The 13,498-nt window shown below is 56.4% G+C and overlaps 1 protein-coding gene across 1 annotated transcript in view; it reads right to left on the bottom strand.

The window, feature by feature from the left end:
- Nucleotides 1-13,498, bottom strand: part of RREB1 (ras responsive element binding protein 1) — a 129,177-nt gene that overhangs the window by 7,452 nt on the left and 108,227 nt on the right. The window contains 3 exon segments of the mRNA XM_036870593.1: nt 629-793; nt 7,311-10,203; nt 11,575-11,764. Of these exon segments, the coding sequence (XP_036726488.1) occupies nt 629-793; nt 7,311-10,203; nt 11,575-11,764 (3,248 nt within the window).

Here is a 13,498-nt window from a genome sequence, read left to right as displayed (position 1 = left end):
ACGCACGGGGCAGCTGTTAATTGCTCTATAGGGGCCGGAGGAAGGAAGCACATATCAGCACATGAGAAGAATACCCGGATTCGGGTCAAGCAGAGATGTGATTAAAGAAAGGACATGCAGAGTGCTTTTTCAAACAAGACAAAAGTTTTTTTACTGGGAAAAGAATTACTGAAAAGAAGAACGCCCCACCCAGCCCGGCCCCTCCTGTTGAGGGCGGAGCATCACTAGCCCCTGCAACACCCTGACACCCGGGTGGCCCGTCCCTGCTCTGTAGGATGCGGCAGACGCTGGGGTTTGAGAAAGCAACACCTGAGGAGTTCCACATCCCTTTCAGACGTGTTCCTAGGCAGAGCTGGACTGTGCTCCCTCCTGCACAGCCCAGCTCCACGGGGCAAAGGGCAGGGACAGGTGTCTGGGGTGGGGCGGTGGGGAACAGATCTTCCCTAGCAGCTCAGAGAAGCAGCCTGGGGGCGCTACCGTGGCCCCCATACTCGTCCTGCTGCTGGGATGCCAGCAGGATGCCTCAGGGTCCTGCAGAGAAGGCGAGGCCGCCAGCCGCAGCGCGGAGGCCGGGGCGCGGCTAACGGGCTCCTGTGGCGCCCTCCTCTCCATCGCTTGGAGGCACTACCTGTGCTATCATGGGCTCCAACATCACTCTCTTTTGACTGAGGGATAAGCCCGTTTCTTCTCAGGGAACAGGCGGTAACTCCGTGTTTGCGCAACTGGTGGCGTTCACAGTTAGATTTGGTGGAAAAGAAGGCACCGCATTTTTGACAAGGGAAGGGTTTCTGACCTGAAGCGGGAAAAAAAATACATGTTTATCTGGCTTTCTACTGCAACGAAAAAGAAAAATCGCTTTCCATTCATTCTCCTGGGATCGTTGGCATTTGTCCACCCCCCCACCAAACCCCTTTCTTCTAAGAAAATAAACAAAATACATTTAAAAAAACAAACAAACACTGAGAACAGCAGCAACTCAAATGATCACCTTCGCTTATCCTGAGTGGGATGAAAGATTTGTCTTCAAAATACTAAAAGTTAACAATGAAACCAAGATACATATCTGAAGTAAAACAGCAGTATTACAATTACAAATCTTACATAATAACTACAACAACAAAGGTGAGCGAAGGGATCTGAGCACAGCAGGAGAACACCTGTGTCCATCACAGAGAGAGGACGCCTGTGACAGTTTCCAGCCTGGCAAGTACCGTGGGCGTGGCGCATCGAATGGGACGAAGGGCAACGCCCGGGCCTCCTGGAGGAACCCTGAACCCTCTGGCTGTCTCTGGGGTCCGGCCCTCCCACCTGGACTGGGAGTGCTGGGTTCTGACTTCCCGGGATGCCTCCTGTCTGACCTCTGCCCAAGGTCACTGTGGTCCTAGCTGGCAAGACAGCGGAGGTTGGCTTGGTGCACGAAGGTTCTCTGTCCCCCTGCTCTAAGCTCTTGCTGGTGGTGGATCGGTGACCAAGGTCCCGAGTCTCATCAGAGCCGCGGGCTCCACTCAGCAGCCCGCGTGCGAAGCTGAGTCACTGAGCGGCCCCCAACCCCACCAGCCCCACGAGAGGGCCAGCTGCCTGTCCCCCCCCGGCCATTAGCTGCTTTGACCGGCCTCTCCCCTTCTTCCATTTGGATTCCTTTTGCAGGCTCCTCAGCACCCGGTCCCATGTCTGCATGGACGGACGAGGGGGCGAAGCCAGGGCAGACCACGAGGACAAAGAGCAGGAAAGAGGAGGGACCAGGGAAGGGAGTGGGCGGGCACCAGGACAGAGGAGGTGTGGTTATCAGCTACTGCATCACTGGATTCTTCTGTTTTCCCCCCCCGAGTGCCACATTCTAAGGTCCCGGTTTCTGATTTTACAGGGAAATGGTTTCGTGCACCAACAAACAGGACTCACAGAGCTGCAGCCAGCACGGCTGTCTCATAACCCCAGGACTGCCACGATCACACACACATCAAGACATGACAGGCAAGTCAATCAGCGCGGTTCCCTGGAAACACTAAGGGGGGTGTGGGGCTGGGCTTCAGCCTTCCACTCAGGTTTAGACGAGCATTAACGGACCCCAGCCCCAGCGCAGGCGCACAAGTCCAGGCACCAGGGAGCGAGCAGAGCGGGCCTGGAGCCCAGAGTTCTCAGGCCAGGAAGGGCTGGCACTGCCAGCCGCACAGCTCTGGGGCGCCGTTTGCACGGAGCACACCGCTGTGACCCCGAATCCCCGCACTCCAAGTGTGGGCATCCGCAGTAACCAAAGAAAGGGGACACCCACTTCCGCCCGAGCCATGGCGCCCAATCACGGGTAGAGGTTTTTAAGAACACAGATGCCTAGAACCGTCAAAGACCACGGAATTAGAAGCCTGGCAAGGTGGAATCAGACACTCAGAAACCGGGCCCGTGCACCGCTAAGGAGCTCCACTTGGGCCTGAGAGGATGAACTGGAGAACCCGACTGCTTCACAAAGCTTGTAGGTGTTTTGCGCTAAATTTATAAAAATGCTCCCATTAAAAAAAAAAAAAAAAATCACGCTTTTTGCGTGAAGACTAGTTGTAAAGTATTTTAATGTTTTTTTTTGTGCGCCCCTCTCGCTTTTCACTAAAAGTTGAACATAATGTTTAATAATTATTCAGGCTGTGTTAAGTAAGAAGAAACTACTTTTCCTTTAACATTTTATTGTCAAAAGGCAACATCACAGCTTCCCTGAATCAGGCCAGTTTGAAAAACAAGAGAACCAGGCTCGAGACGAAAACAAGTCAGGAGCTGTGACTATGAACTGTGACCTGGTTCTTGATTTCAAATAAAGCAGTTAGTTTCTTGCTTCTTCCTCTTACATGATTTACTCTGTAATTTTCACACTGGTCAATGCTTCACTCTTACGGCTGGTTTGAATAGCCAGGCTGGTGTCCCATGATGATGAAGAGTCATGTTAAGGTTAACTGTAGAAAACGATTCAATGACCTGAAAGTATTGTATCCAGTTAGGAAGATTCCCAAAGTGACAACTAACAGGAGTCTTTAAAAGTTCCCATTTCACTGCATAAGCTGCACATGTGACACAGCAGTGTGCTCTCTCCAGACTGCGTGCACAGAGGAAAACAAGAGCGCTTTTACTATTTTATGATCATACAGGTTTCAGAAAAACCTTGCTGACTCGTAATCTATGTGGAAAGTATCCACTGATTTTGTTCATTTGGTAGCAGCCACAGAAGACTGTTTCAGCAGGGGTGTTTCTAAACGCACCTGTAACAAGGAGCTACCTCTGCACCAAAGGCCCCTGACGTCCTTCCACCCCACCCCGCGATGTCAGCCAGCGGTTTTCACTCTCACAGAACAGTCAAGAAACGAAGAGAGAAATTCTTCAGGAGACGACGCCGTCTGGCAGGCACTGGGCAGGAAGGAATAAAGGACGAACAACCAGAGCAAGTCCGATGGCCCGGCCTCACACCCTCATACGCCTCTCCGTCTCTCCGTACCCCCCCACCCCGCCCCGGCCCGGGGCACAGGCCTCTCTCTGTCTGTCTGTCTTTCTTTCAGGATTTGGCAGACGCAGGGCCGGCCAGGTAAACGCTTTCAGAGCTGCCCCTTAAGAAAGTTGGAAGCAGCCAAACACGGCTGGTGTCAGAAGTGCTTCCACACTGAGGTGTGTACATCTCACTGCTCTCAGCTCCGACGCTGGTTGCCTGTGAACAGCGGGTGGGAGAGGTGGGTGGGGCGGGCCCCAGGCTGGCAGAAAAGGGCAGCGAAGCCAACCATTAGAGAGTGAGTAGGCAGGGGGCCCGGGGTGTCAGAGCGGAGGGGTGGTCCTCGGCATCACAGGTACCGGCCCCTCCGTTCCACGAGGAGGAAGATGAGGAAGGGGCTGAAATGGACCGTTTTCTGGCACTCTCTCCTCTACCTGTGGCCTCAAGACACACGGGACGCCCACGAGGGGGAAAGGCAGGAAGAGTGAGCCGTCTTCTCCTAAAGAGGCAGCACTGCTCAGGCTGAGAAGGGAAGGAGCCAGGACGGTCCTCCTCAACAGGACGCCATGGGCTAGCAGAGGAGGGGAAGGAGGAAACTCAGCTGTGTGTGGAGGTCACGCCAGGATCTCACGAAGTACGCCAGCAGACGCCAGCTTCCTCCTAAGACGCGATTCCTAGAACCTGAGCCACGCAGAGAAAGGGCTGAAACCACGTGCCCCTTGCCTGAGCAACAGTGAACCCCCGGCTGGACACTGAACACCTGGGCTACTTAATGCTGCCTATTTACGGGGCGGGGTGCACTGGAAACACGTCTGTGAGACGATGTATAGATGCTAGAATTCTTTGCATTCGCTGAGAGGTTGGGAAAAGGCCGACTCTCAAGATGCACAGTTTGCTTCAATCCAGGTTAAAACTGGACACCACTCAAAAGCTTCTGGCTGGAATGCAGCTAGATTGTAACACTACCACGCCGGCCCCCCAAGCCTCTTCCCTGTGTAACGAGGTTTTACAGGGTCATTGCAGAGTCCACGTTTAGTTTCTGCTGCATGTGAGCCTCAGTCTAATTTCAGCATTGTGGAGGGAGCGCCTCACAGGAAGCCAGGAGGCAGGCACTCGGAGATCCCACAGCAGAGCCGTCTACCAGGAAAACCTCAGTGTGCAGGAAGGGTGGGCAGGTCACATGATTTCTCAGGCTCCGTCCAGCTCCAGCACCGTACCAGACGTAGCCGAGGGCTGTACAAAATTACTGAACGGAGCTACTGCTGAGACTGCTGCTGGAAGCTGAGGCTGTGGAAGAGCGAAGGACGTTACCCGAGCCCCATGGGCGCCAGCCTCCGTCTAGGTCTAAGCGTGCGGTTAGCACCATCCCACGGCCACGAAGCCTCTGGTCAACAGCTCGTGGTCCACAGCCGTGTTCCACCTGGTCTCAAACCACTTCCCAATTCTCTGCGTTGGGACGTGTCAGGATACAGCGGGGCAGAAGAGGCACGCCCCCTGCATCCTCAGACGGAACCTGACCCTGGCTCCCACCCCCAGCACTACTGCGCGTCCCCCGAATGCCTGCAGGCAAATTACTCAAGCCTCCCTAAACCTCAACTTCGTCATGGCAAGATGGGGACGACATGGCCCTCGCGGCCCGGTCACCACCACTAGCCCTGGAAGGGTTCTCTACCCGCCCGAATGCGCCCCTCGAGAGACAAAGCCCGCGACCCCACAGCAAGAACACAGGATGTGAGGGACGGGCTGGAAGCAGACACGGCCGTCAGGGGGCAGTGACTGTGGGGGGAGAAGCGGCAGAACATGTTCACACCTACACCTGCCCCCGCCCCCCCCCCGCCCCCGTCTCAGACTAACTCCCATCTCCTCTGCTCCATTCCGACGCCACCAAATTTTAAACCAACGAGGACACTTCGGCGTTCAAAAGGAGCTTCTATCAGGCACCTGGAAAGACACGGCACGACCCTTGAGAGGAAGTACTGGCGGCTCAGTCCTCTCAGGGAGACCGCTGGCGTGCAGGGAAGAGAACAGAGCGCCCGAGAACCAGTGGTACCCGCCAAGCACAGGGTTCCCGGGCTGGAGGAGGAGGTGGGGAGGCGGTGCTGGCAGGGGAGAGCGCGCCTCATCACACCCAGACCATCTGCTTGCTCAAAGGCAGTAACGGGAATACTCACTTCTCCAGAGACTCTGCAGGCGACAAACAGGTGCCACCCAAAGAGGGCGGCAAGAGAGACTGCTGTGCGGGGCACCTTCTCTCTAAGAAGCATCTTCTTTCTGAACTGCTTTCTTCCTTAGAACTGTTCCCTTACTTTGTCAGGCTTAAATGATTTCAAACGGAGAGAAAATGACAGCCTGAAAATGCAGCACAGACTCTACAAATCTAGGAATTCTGGTTCCTGTTAAATGAGTCCTCCGTGGACAGACACTCCTGACTGATGCCTGGGTTTGAGGCCCCACCACGCCGGAAAGAGACGCCGTGCCCACGTGGCAGCCGGCCTCAGACAGACCCTGCAGCGCACCCTCCCCTCCCCTCCCCTGCCCTGCCCGTCTCCTCGGCACTCTCATTGCCCAGGACAGCTCTGCCATCCCCTCCCGATGTCCCAACTTGTTAGGAGAAACAGCCTTCCACGGAGGATCCACCCTGCGTGAAGCCTTTCCGCCTGGATACAGAGCGTGGCTCCCGCCCAGTCCCGCCACCTTCCCCTCTCCACACCGTCATGAGCCTCTGCACTGCCTGCGGTTACCAGGTTCAGCAACTAAAAACACAGGCTGCCCAGTTACATCTGAGTTTCAGATACACGACAAGTAAGTTTTTAGTACATCCCAGATAGCGCATGGAAGATATCTATACTAAAAATTATTTGTTGCTTATTTGAAAATTCAAAATTTAACTGGCATCCTGTATTTTATCGGGCAATCCTGTACCATACGATTCTTTATTCTGTTTTAGGTCCTATCAATTAATATTTGGGTGGCGATCTCCAAAAGGTTAAGGATCTCACCCAATTTGTCCTTAGTTCAAAGATGTAAATTTTGAATACTCAGCTTGAGTATTCAGTAACTCATAATTAAGATGACCTTGAGATGACCCTAAGTTGTAGGGTCATCTGACTACTAACTACTTGGTATAAAATTATTTAAAGTGTATTTCTTATCTCAAACTTCTCTTTAAAAATCAATACACGAAAACATTTGAAAAATACTTTTAGGATATCTTTTTGGCAACTTAAGTCTGTTACTTAGGATAATATTTATATTTGCGTGTTTCTCTCTGCAACAGCCAACAATTTTAGTACAGATACAAAATTTTTTAAATTCTAAAGCTACTCTGTCACTGACGTTCATGATGAACAGGAGATGTAATCGCCTTAGTGAACTGAAAGGTAACTGCAAAATTTGCAATATTTCCCTTTATGAATACACAGCAGTCAAAAGAACTTCACAGAATGTCTGCAATTTTAAAAGCTGCCTTGAATGCAAATTCTTCTGCCAAAGTCCTCGTCCCCCTAAGCTGCCTCCTGTGCGTAACCAAGTAGATGATGTCTCAACCAAGCAGGTAATGCCTCGACCACGTGAGGGATGCGATGGCCCAAGACCATCTCACCTAAAAACACCCTGCCTGACCCTTCCCTTCACCAGCAGCCCTCGGAGGCCCAGCCAACGGAAACAGGCCATTCTGGTTATACGAGCACACAGGGAAAAACTCTCGGCCCCATCAGGCAAGCCCCTGCTTCTGAGACCGAGGGAGAAGAGAAGCTAGGAATGGGGAGGCGGGAAGAGGGCCCCCCTCCTTCGACCCCACCCGTCGCTGCCCCTCAGCCCGGCGGCTGGGCCACGGCCTGCCCGGCCCTCTTACCAGTGTGCGTGAGCATGTGCCTCTGCAGGGAGCTGGCCCAGGGGAAGACCCGCGGGCAGTGGGGGCAGTTGATCTTCTGCAGGCAGCTGGCATAGGAGTTGCGCTTTGCCCTCAGCAGCTTGTCCTCCGGGGGGCTGCCCTGCTCCTCATCGCTGGGCCCGCTGTGGTCCGCGGCCACCTCGTCCTGAGCGTCGTCCTCCGCGCTCTGCAGGAACGGACTGAACTTGTTGGTGTCCGTCGTCGCCAGCATCTTCTCGACGCTGGCGAACTCCCCGCCGGAGTCCAGGTCCGCCCCGCCGCTGGTGCGCAGCCGGCTCCTCGTCCCCTTTTTCCGGCCCCTCTTCTTTGACAAGCCAGCTGGTCCCGGCTCCGTGGGCGAGGCTGCCTCTGGGCTGGTGGCAGCAGGGGGGGAGTCACTGGATCCCTTCCTGCCGGCGACGTCGGTGGTGGCTTTGGAGACGGCGCCCCCTACAACGTCCGCAGCTGCGGCGTCACTGCCGGTGCTCGCGGGCCCCGGGTCGGCCACCTTGGTTTTCAGCAAGGTGGGGGCCGAGGACACGGATGAGATGATCTGGGCAATGGAGGCCAGCGGGGGCAGCTCTTCCGTCACGGGGGGCTTTGGCAAAAGCAGGGGGGGCTTGGGGCGCAGCGGCCGCAGCAAGGCTGGGCTGCTTATGAGGGTGGAGCTGCCCAAGAGCGGGGAGCTGTTGACCAGGGCTGAGGAGTAGATGGGCACGGCGAGTTGAACGGAGCCCTGCAGGGGCGGAGCCGGGGCTTCCAGCGCGCTGGCGGCAGAGGCCGCCGCTGCAGCGGCCGCGGGCTCTTCCAGGAGCCCGCTGGGGCCCACGGCCGCCGGCAGGGCGGGGCGGGCTGGCGGACAGGGAGAGGCCCGCTCACTGCTCGCGGGTCCCTGCTCGGGCCTCCTGGCTTCCCCGGGAGCGGCCGCGTCCTCGTCTCCCCTCCTGAGGTTCTTGGGGATGGACAGATCGATGGGCTCCATGGAGCAGTCGTACGGGGCCGAGGCGCAAGGGCTCAGGAAGGAGGCCGAGTTCTCCTGCTTCACTTGGACCAGGGCCAGGCCCTTCTGGGAGAAGTCCAGGGGCTCGTTGAAGTCCCCTGCGAAGTTGCTGGCGGGCTCCACTTTGACCGCGACGTGCGGGGGCAGCGGCTGGGCGGGGGCCCCGTGACGAAAGCCGTTCTGGGGCTCCAGGAAGGCGGCCAGGGGCTTGCGCTCGCCCAGGGCCGCGCCGCCCTCCTCCACCCGGCCCGGGGCCTCGGCGGGCGCGTCGGCGGGGCCCAGGCCGTCGGCCGCCAGGACGTAGCTCTCGATGTCGCGCTCGGGCACGTGCAGGTGCTGTTTGAGGACGTGGTGGATGCAGTTGCGCTTGGCCGAGAAGGCGGCGCTGCACTCCTTGCACTCGAAGGGCTTGCGGGCCTTGGGGCAGCCGCCCAGGCCGCGGCCGCAGTGCGTGCGCATGTGGATGCGGAGGGCGCGGTAGTGCTTGAGGTCCTCGCCGCACAGCCGGCACACCGTGTCTGGGGAGCAAAAGGCGTCCACCATCTCGGCCGCGCTGCTGGTCACGTACTCGATGTTCTTCTCGATGTCCTTGCGTGTGGCCTTGAGGTGCTTCTTGCGCAGGTGCCGCTCGCAGTTGGCCTTGACCGTGAAGGGGTAATGGCAGATCTTGCAGATGTAGGGCCGCTCGCCGCTATGCGTGCGCAGGTGGCGGATGAGCGCGGCCTTGTCGGCGGCGATGTAGTCGCAGATGTTGCACTGATAGGGCGAGATGCCCAGGTGGGAGCGCACGTGTGCGCGCAGCACCCCCGAGAAGGCGAACACCTGGTTGCAGAAGCGGCAGGGGTAGAGCACCTTGCGCATGGCCGGCGCCTTCTTGCCGCTGGGGGCCGTCATGATGGCCTTGAGGTCCCCCTCCGTGACCTCCTGCTTGACCTTGGCCTCCATGCTCAGGGGCAGGAGGGCCTCGATGATGCTGTCCTGCCCCAGCTGCGTCTTCATCTCGGCCTGGCCCGGCAGCTCGAGGCGCGGCTGCCGCAGGAAGAGCCGTGCGGCTGTGTTTGGCTGCGCCCCCGCCTGGGACTGCAGCAGGGGGGCGTCGGAGGCCGCCTCCGCGGAGCCCTTGAGGAGCTTCAGCGGCGGCGGCGGCAGGCTCGGGCTGACGCGGCCCGGGGAGGCCCGCCGCGCGTTGACGAGGGGCGGAGGCGTGGAGGTGCCCACCACCGTCCGCGGCGTGACCAGGGGCTTCGGCTTCAGAGGGGGCATGTGTCTGAAAACGGCCTGCAGAGGGGCAGCGGGGGCCTTGGACAGAGGCGGAAGACTGACCTGAGGGGGGGCCGAGGCCGCCATCTTCAGGATCCGCTGGATGTCCGCCAGCTCGGCGGCTGGCTCCCCGGAGACGGGCTTGACCACAGTGCTGCTGTCAGGCTGGATGATGAAGCCCTTCTGGAAGGGCTGCAGGGACAGATGCTTCACGCTCTCCTTGGCGGCCGGGAGGACGGTGAGAGACCCGCCCAGGGAAGCAGCTTCGAAAGGAGACAGACTCAGCAAGTTGGTGCAGCCAGGGTCCTGAGGTAGCTGACACTTGAGTGCCTGGAGCTGTATTGCTTGGTTGTCATCCGGCAGTGGCTCCTCGGCCGGTGCAGGCCTGGTGTCTTCGATGTGCTGCAGGCCCAGCATGGCCAGGAAGGCCTTCTGGTCGGGGGCGTCGCCAGGCAGGGCCCTGGCCTGCAGCTGTTCCCGTCCCTGGTCGGCAGTGACATGGCTCTGCTTGTGCAGGGTGAGCGAGGAGAGCATGGGGAAGGCCTTGTCACACGTGTCGCAGACGAAGCGGTGCTGCTCACTGATGCACCTGCGCAGGTTCGTTTCACACCAGGCCTGCATGGAAGCCGGGCGGGCGAAAGCAGGGGAACAGAGAGGAGCATTTAGAAACGATCGCCAAGCTGCACAGCTGCCCCGGCATCCGGCCCTTCTCCACGGCACGTAGGGTGCCCACCTTCCCCTGCTCGCTAACTCCCGGACTGAGTACGGAAACCAACTAAGCGTCTTACGAATCCTATCTGCTTGATGAATGACGCCAATCCCCAGGATGTCTCGGCAGGGCAGCACCGAAGCACGGTTAAGTAATAACACCACAGAGGTAGGATTAATTCTCTCTTTAAAAATGGGGGCCTTGCAAGCCTACCTGATGGCAACTACCACCATCAGTGAAGAGCTGGCTTCCTCTGTGACTGCGGGGGAGGAGGCTGCCTGGGAAGGGGCACCGTGGGGGAGGGGGCTACCTGAGCGTACACATGTGGGTACGTACACACGTGGACATAGGCATATGCGTGTGCACACATGGACGTATGCACGTGGTCATGTACACGTGGAATAAGCCACTGAGTCTGGGGCTTCTGTGATGGAAGGATTTCACTGTTGATACCTTCTACCTCAATTTTTTTTTTTTTTTTAAATTATTTATTTTTATTTATTTATTTATGGCTGTGCTGGATCTTCGTTTCTGTGCGAGGGCTTTCTCTAGTTGCGGCAAGTGGGGACCACTCTTCATCGCGGTGCGCGGGCCTCTCACTATCGCGGCCTCTCTCGTGGCGGAGCACAGGCTCCAGACGCGCAGGCTCAGTAATTGTGGCTCACGGGCCTAGTTGCTCTGCGGCATGTGGGGTCTTCCCAGACCAGGGCTCGAACCCGTGTCCCCTGCATTGGCAGGCAGACTCTCAACCACTGCGCCACCAGGGAAGCCCTCAATTTTTTTTTTTTAATTGGAAAAAAATGGGTTCCAAAGTAGTTTTAGCAGGTGTTTTATAAGCAGAACACAAATACAGCTCAGGCCAACAGTGACCCAAAATATTTGAATAGAAGCTACAACACTAGAAATATTTAGCTGTGATATCGATATTAAAGAAATATTTAAAAAATACAAATTCAATTCACCTAGGGTTGTGTGGGGTAGTGAACAATTCACAACTTTAAACCCAAATGCCCCCCAAATGGGCAAAGTACCGATGAGGTACCCTCATATGCCAGTTAGCGTGAAATTCAGCACGCAAACTAGAAGGCCGCCCGCCCTCGTCAACTCAACAACTCAATGAAACGGGAAGGGCCAAGCTGAATTTCAAGAGGAAGGTACTACTAAACAGAAAAAACGCAAATGACAGCATTTTAAGGAAAGGAAGCCTCAGGTGAGGAAATTCGGTCCCGCTGCGTGGACCATGGAGGCGGCTGCCAGTCATGGGCCAATCGGAATACCTGAGAAATGCGAGGAAACTTCCTACAGGAGAAGTCGGTGAAGCCTAAGTCGTGGAAGCCGGCAGGGATGGAGGGGTTGTTCTGGATGAAGGGCCTTCCCACTGCGTCCCTGGGAAGCTGCTTGTGGACCAGCGCGTTGTGGCGCAGCAGTCCTCGGTGTGTGCGGAAGGTGACGCAGCAAATGTCACATCTGCGGGAGGAAGACACAGGACGTAAGGAGGCGGCCACGCCGGGGCGGCCACCTGCCCGTTAGCCGTATCGTGTTTTCCGTTGCTTCATTTCAAGGGAGCAAAACAAAAAGGATGTGACACCAAGAAGCCAGCCACCTCACGGTGAGCAGCAGAAGCCTCTCCCTTTCAAAAAGAATGTATGTCCTACCAGCCTCTGGATACCCAGTCTTTGCAGACGGCACAAGTGTGAACAGAGCAGAGAGGTGGGAACCTGAGGCCACTTGCTCTTACCTGCGTTACACGATGTGGAGGGAACACTTCCCTCCCCCAGCTCCATGGATTCTGATTATCGAAAACGTTTAGAAGCCAAAAAGCACAAATCTCCACAGCAGCTGCAGCAGTCACATCAGCATCCCTGATACGTGACTGGGATAAAATGATAATCAGATCCTCCAACTGAACTGGTAGCACGTGACAGCGATTATGTATTCAATTCTACTATTACTACCATCTATCTAAGAAATAACCATAGCTCCCGAACGCTGAGCCCACGCTAAGTGCGAGGGCACCCCTCAGGGGTAGCGCACGACCCGGCAGGTGGGTGGGCATTCTCATCTTCATCTTCCAGAGGAAAACACCGAGGCGCGAAAATGTTCAGCAACGTGGTGGAGGTCACACAGCCAGGAAGAAGCAAAGACAAAATGTGAGCCCCGTTCATACTCCCACCCTCACCTACCATGAAGCCATCTCCCTATCCTAGAAAGACTCTTACAGATGCGGTCCACGGAAAGATGAAAGACTATCACGCTTCACTTCAGAGATGACTGCATACACCTGACCCGTCCTGGGCCACATGGACGTGTGACCAACACCACTTTCTAACGGTGGCTCCGTTTTCTCCATGTTTCACACCAGTGCCGCCCTCTAGGTCTTCACTGAGAGCCATCTTAAAAACCAACAATCATTAATTAGGACATCACCCGCATCCTCTAGACCTGCACTGAATACAGCGGCCATGACAGCCCTATTTAAATGAATTAACACGTCCTCAGTCACAGGAGCCCCATCCCACGGGCTCCGCCGCGTCAGGCAGCGCAGGCCTGGCTCACTCCCAGGATCGCAGGAAATTCCACTGGACAGCGCCTCTTTCCAACTACTTACGCATACAAACACATCTGCCCCTCACAAAAGCTCTACGGCAGGTCTTATCCCTGTCTCACAGAGAAGGAATCTGGGGCACAGAGGGGTACAGCGACCTGATTGAGCTTACACTGCACACACCTTAATGGAAACTTCTTTTGCTTTGAAATTCTTCTCTGGAAATCAAAGAGATAACGGCATCACCCATGAAGCAGCTGGGCTTCACGTGTAGCGCCGAAAGACCAGTGCCAAGTATGTGCAGCTCCGCTCCCTGTGCCGGGCCGTGGCTGGCACAGCGGCGCGCTCCTGTGTCCCCACCTCCTCGACACCCCCCACCCCCTGCTGACGCACCCGCATCTCGCCACTGAGATTCCTGTCATCATTCAATTAAATTTAGCATGCTGGGTTCCCACGAGCCACTCAAAACACAAACCCCTTTTGAGGGACTTCTGGTTAAGCTCACCGACTGTGATAAAGGCTCTGGGCAGGGATGGCCGCAGAGAACCCAGACGCCTATAGGTATGGAAAGTTCTCACGCCGTGGGCCGGCACAGCGCAGCTTCCGTCTCTCCCCGGCCCTGCTTCCCGCAATCCCTTGCACTGTTCAGATTTTCT

This window comes from Balaenoptera musculus, chromosome 11 (genome assembly GCF_009873245.2).
Source record: "Balaenoptera musculus isolate JJ_BM4_2016_0621 chromosome 11, mBalMus1.pri.v3, whole genome shotgun sequence".
NCBI classification, from domain to species: Eukaryota; Metazoa; Chordata; class Mammalia; order Artiodactyla; family Balaenopteridae; genus Balaenoptera; species Balaenoptera musculus.
This window is presented reverse-complemented; position numbering and strand designations above follow the sequence as displayed.